Source organism: Chanos chanos, chromosome 6 (assembly GCF_902362185.1).
Source record: "Chanos chanos chromosome 6, fChaCha1.1, whole genome shotgun sequence".
Classification (NCBI taxonomy): Eukaryota; Metazoa; Chordata; class Actinopteri; order Gonorynchiformes; family Chanidae; genus Chanos; species Chanos chanos.
This window is the reverse complement of record NC_044500.1, coordinates 8300398-8304935: the sequence shown is the minus strand read 5'-3', so window position 1 is coordinate 8304935 and position 4538 is coordinate 8300398. Positions and strand designations below refer to the sequence as shown.

The 4538-nt window shown below is 47.5% G+C and overlaps 1 protein-coding gene across 1 annotated transcript; it reads right to left on the bottom strand.

Annotated features, from left to right (window-relative positions):
• Positions 1 to 2824: 2824 nt before the first annotated feature.
• On the bottom strand, positions 2825 to 3958 carry LOC115814987 (prolactin-releasing peptide receptor). The gene has a single exon (XM_030777958.1). The coding sequence runs from the start codon at positions 3956 to 3958 to the stop codon at positions 2825 to 2827; it is 1134 nt and encodes a 377-aa protein (XP_030633818.1).
• Between the last annotated feature and the right edge of the window lie 580 nt (positions 3959 to 4538).

The window sequence follows — 4538 nt, the reverse complement described above, 5'->3', positions numbered from 1 at the left end:
CTTCTCACACTCACTCTCTCTCTCTCTCCCTCTCTCTCTCTCATCCTAAGACACATACATGTGGGTACCTTGCATGCTAGATTCTGGGTACCCTCTGGTACCTTGCGTTATAACAAAAGTAAAGAGTGACAGCTTAACCTGAGCCCTAACCCTAACCCTAACCAAACACACCTCCGTACTTCATTTTTTCAAAAATAATTTAAAAAAAAAGCACCTATTCACTATTTTTTTACTATTTGTAACTATGATTTTGACCCCCAGTTTGACAGGGTGTCCCCAATAAAATAATGTACTCTCAATCAAATGTCCTCCTAAGCTAGCAAAAACAAGTGTACACACACACACACACACACAGAGTCTCTCTTTTTTCTCCTTCTTTTTCTTTTACATCTCTTACTCTCACACCCTGGCTACTGAGAAAACTGTGTCAGGTATTTGTTAGTGTGTGGGTGATCATGTGGTCATTTAGTGGACTCTGTCATTATGTGCATAGACTCCCACCATGGCCCCTAACCCGTAGCCTGTCCTCCCTCCAGCCTGTAATTGGCTTTGAGTCACGGCTGGCACATAAATATAATAATTTGCATGCACACTCATTCAGAGCCCTGGCAAGTTCTGCCGCCACATGAACTTTCCATCGCCCACTACATTCAACGCACGCAGGGCTGGCAAGCCCGCGATGATAAAATCGAATAGTGTTTGTCTTCATCCATGTGTGTGTGTGTGTGTGTGTGTGTGTGTGTTTGATGACAGTATGGGTCTTTTGCTCTCGTCCCACTGCGGTGTTTTGCCGTATCTGATCAGCCGTGCGATGTAATAATAAAAATCAGTAAATAAATAAATAAAATAACAGCAATCCTTTTAAGCACTGTTGGAAACAAACCAGTTTACTCACATGGAAACAAGAAACACAAATGCCAAAATAGGTTCATATTAAACTTCTGTGACAACAAGCAATAGATTAAATCTTTGTGCCAGCGCCCACCACAGAGAGTACCAGAATATGAGGATGGTGATGTCAAAGGCTGGGCTTTCTTGCGTCATTGCTGTGTGTCAGAAAAACAGGAAACTACATACAAGTTGTTAACAAAGCATACATGCGTTTGCGTATCTGCACAGTTTTGTGAGGTTACCGCAGGGTGTTTGTGAGTGTGTGTGTGTGTGCGCACGTACCTATCTATGTATTTGTGTGTGTCAGTGTCTGTGTGTGTGTGTGTGTGTATGTATGAGTGTGTATGTACTCATATGAATGTGTGTATGTGTACGAATGTGTGCGTGTCTGGGAGAGAGACCGTTTTTTTCAGTACCCCTTTGTCTGACTTTGAAGTTAGTCGTTCTACGACGTTATTTTCTACCGCCGCATACTGAAACGCTGCAGCTCATTTCCAGAGGCTTCGATCTTGTGTTGTGTCTGCTTCGGTGGGAAGCGGTGAGATATCCTGAAACGTTTGGTGAAGTGTGAATTTATTAACCTTATCTAATTAAGCCAGTCTCACACCCTCAGTCGACTGTCAGTCAACGAGCCATCGATTTGCCCGTACAGAGAAACTCAAAGCTTCATAATGACATTACATCCCAGCACCAAACCCCCGTAAGACAACGTTTGCAGTATCATGTAACATTCATTAAGAAAACACCTGACGCTGGAGTCAACACTATCAAATATATCTCGGGATTTCACGGGAGCTTTTGCCGCTCAGCGTTCGTATTTTTTTTAAAATCTGGCTTCTCCTCGATGGCAAATTGACCCGGGAATTCAGTATGACCGCCTTCTGTAGGAGAATACTGTCTAAAGCAGGTATTACCAGCCAGCTGAAGATGGATATTCCATTCAGCCCTCGTCAGTTTGAAAATCCCTTTTCAACCTGTCTGGATTTAGCTTGTGTGAAATTAGGAAGCCATGGGCCGGTGGGATGATTTTCCAGAGAGTGCTGAAAAAAAAAAAAGACCTCAGAGGAGAAGAGAAAAATGACTTAGTGTGTCAGATAAGTCCGAAGGCTCCCAGTTTTAACCTCACACAGGTGTGGTGAGAGCGAAGAGAGAGAGAGAGAGAGAGAGAGAGAGACAGCAGCACTGACTGCTAATTCAGTTTGGTGCTGATTTAATTTGGCTCAGGGAGATGGGAGGGAAACAAGCATCTGGGCTTGGGCACGTCATCCGACACAAGTGGCTTGAGGGAGATAGAGAGATAGAGAGATGGAGAGATGGAGGGAGAGAGATATGGAGAGAGAAAGAGGAACAATGCTTAAGAGAGCAAGAGAACAAGAGAAAGAGAGAGACAGAGAGAGACAGAGAAAGTGAGAGAGAGAAAGAGAGAGAGAGAGAGAGAGAGAGAGAGAGAGAGAGAGAGAGAGAGAAGAAAAGTGGAGAAAAGGGGGAAAAAAAGTGAGAAAGAGCTGTCATCATTCATACAGTCTTGTAATTTCAGTATCATGGGTTCATAAGGGGGTCAGGCCCTAATGGGCAGATCTAGTATGGAATTCCAGTTCCACAGAGCACAGAAAAATCTAGAAGCACCACCAGAAGATCCTCCTCATCTCCAGTGTATGAGGACTTTGTGCTACGCTTAGTGTTAGGCGACACACAAAATTCGAAGTGTAAAATAATGTCAACTGAACCCAACACGATTTAAAAGAAGAGAAACGAAAAACAGCAAGTTTTGATGTTTGCAACAGCCTTTTTTTCCCAGAGCGCTTCATACTTGTTTGGAGTGCAAGCCGTTAAACTTAAACTTCCAAAACCTTGGTTATGGGCGTCGTTACGGTTATGGGTGTCTTCATAATTATGGCCGTCGTCATGGTTATGGGCGTCGTCAGCATCGATTTCAAAGGTTGCTGTTAGACAGAGGGCTCTCGGCGATCTGAGCCTCCTTCACGGGCACCTCCGTGAGGAGCGTCAGACAGGTGGCAGGGTTTCGAGAAGCACAGCGGGACAAAAGGGTATTCCCCCCCTTACGACAAGGGCACAGGTACCCGCGCAGGTGAAACCTCACCTTACTGTGCAGCGAGGCGTAAATGAAGGGGTTGTAGCAGGTGGAGCTCATGGCCACTAGGTGGCAGCAAACCTGGAGTACATTGAGGTAGTGCTTGTCCACGATGCGGAAGTCTCCGTCCAGGTCGAGGAGGAGGTTGAGTACCTGCAAGGGGAGCCAACACACGGCGAAGGCCAGCACGGAGGCTACGAGCAGGGAGAAAGTCTTGCGTCGTCGCTGGCTCCAGCGCTGTTGGCTTTGCGAGGGTTCTCCGGGCAAGGTGTGGCGTCGCAGGTGGATACTGATAGCGCAGTAAGACACGCTCACCGCCAGCAGGGGGATCATGTAGGAGGCCACCAGGATGAAACAGGAGTAAACCAGCCTCAGTCGCTCAGCTCCAAACCAGAACTCCTCGCAAACCACCAGCTCCAAACCACTGGGTCGCAGGTCCACGTAACGCGTGTGCAGGGACGGAGGCGCCGCTAACACCAGAGACACCGCCCAGACGCTGAGTGCCACCGCGCTGCAACCCCAAACCGAAATCCTTCTCCGGACGGGATGGGCGACCACCACGTAGCGGTCCATGGCGATGGCCGTGAGCGACAGCGCCGAGGCGAATACAGTCGCCCCCTGCAGGAGAGGAATGAGATGGCAGAGGGGACGGCCAAACGCCCAACCCCGCGTGTCAAAAGCGTAAGAGGCCGTCAGGGGAACGCAGCTCAGGCACATCAGCAGGTCTCCTGCCGCCAGGTTCCCGATGAAGAAGTTGGTGGCGTTGTGGAGCTTCTTGTCGGCCAGGATACAGGCGAGCAAGAATGAGTTCCCCACTCCGGCAACTATCACCACCAGTGAGTAGAGAGGTAAGAAGAGGGGTTTGAATCGCAGGAGCAGCTGCATGCCCGAAAACTTATCCAGAGGGTCTGTCTGGTTAGAACCTCCCAAAGTGCTGTTGAAGCCGCTTAGAACTTGTTCCAGCAACGGATCCATCTCCCCCCTGCAGCAGATACACAGAGTGAGGTGAGACTAACACTCACGCACACTCACGCACACACACACACACACACACACACTGAGCAAACACCCACTGCCTAGAGAGAGAGACAGACATGAAAAACACACAGGTTGGCACACAGATATGCTGTTGCCAAGCACTTGATGAAGCCTTTTTACCAACTGCTTCTCCTTCCTCCTTCATGAGTAGATTGGAGAACCCTTTAAATGCAAAGCAGAGAGCCCGCCTCTTGCACGGCCAATTAATTGTCAAAGCAAAAGGGTCTGTTTTTCTCTCAGCTGAATCATATGCAGTAATTACTGTGTTTTATATAGTGTTTTCTTCAGGATAATTCTTGACTATTTTCACAGGTCTGAAATTATGCTTGACCTGCGGCAAAGCGCGCTATCGCAAGCCTGCTTGCGCAGCTAAAAAAAATCTGCCTAAGACAAAACAAAACAACCCAAAAACATCAACGCAGAACATTTTTTATCATTTTTTTTCCCCTCCTCCTCACAACACAAACAAACCCTCCAAAGCATCTCTAAATGTGTAATCTATTGGCTGGCATTTACC

Bases quoted from the DNA above. Each gene is read 5' to 3' on its own strand.
- LOC115814987 (XM_030777958.1), bottom strand. From the start codon at position 3,958: ATGGATCCGTTGCTGGAACAAGTTCTAAGCGGCTTCAACAGCACTTTG.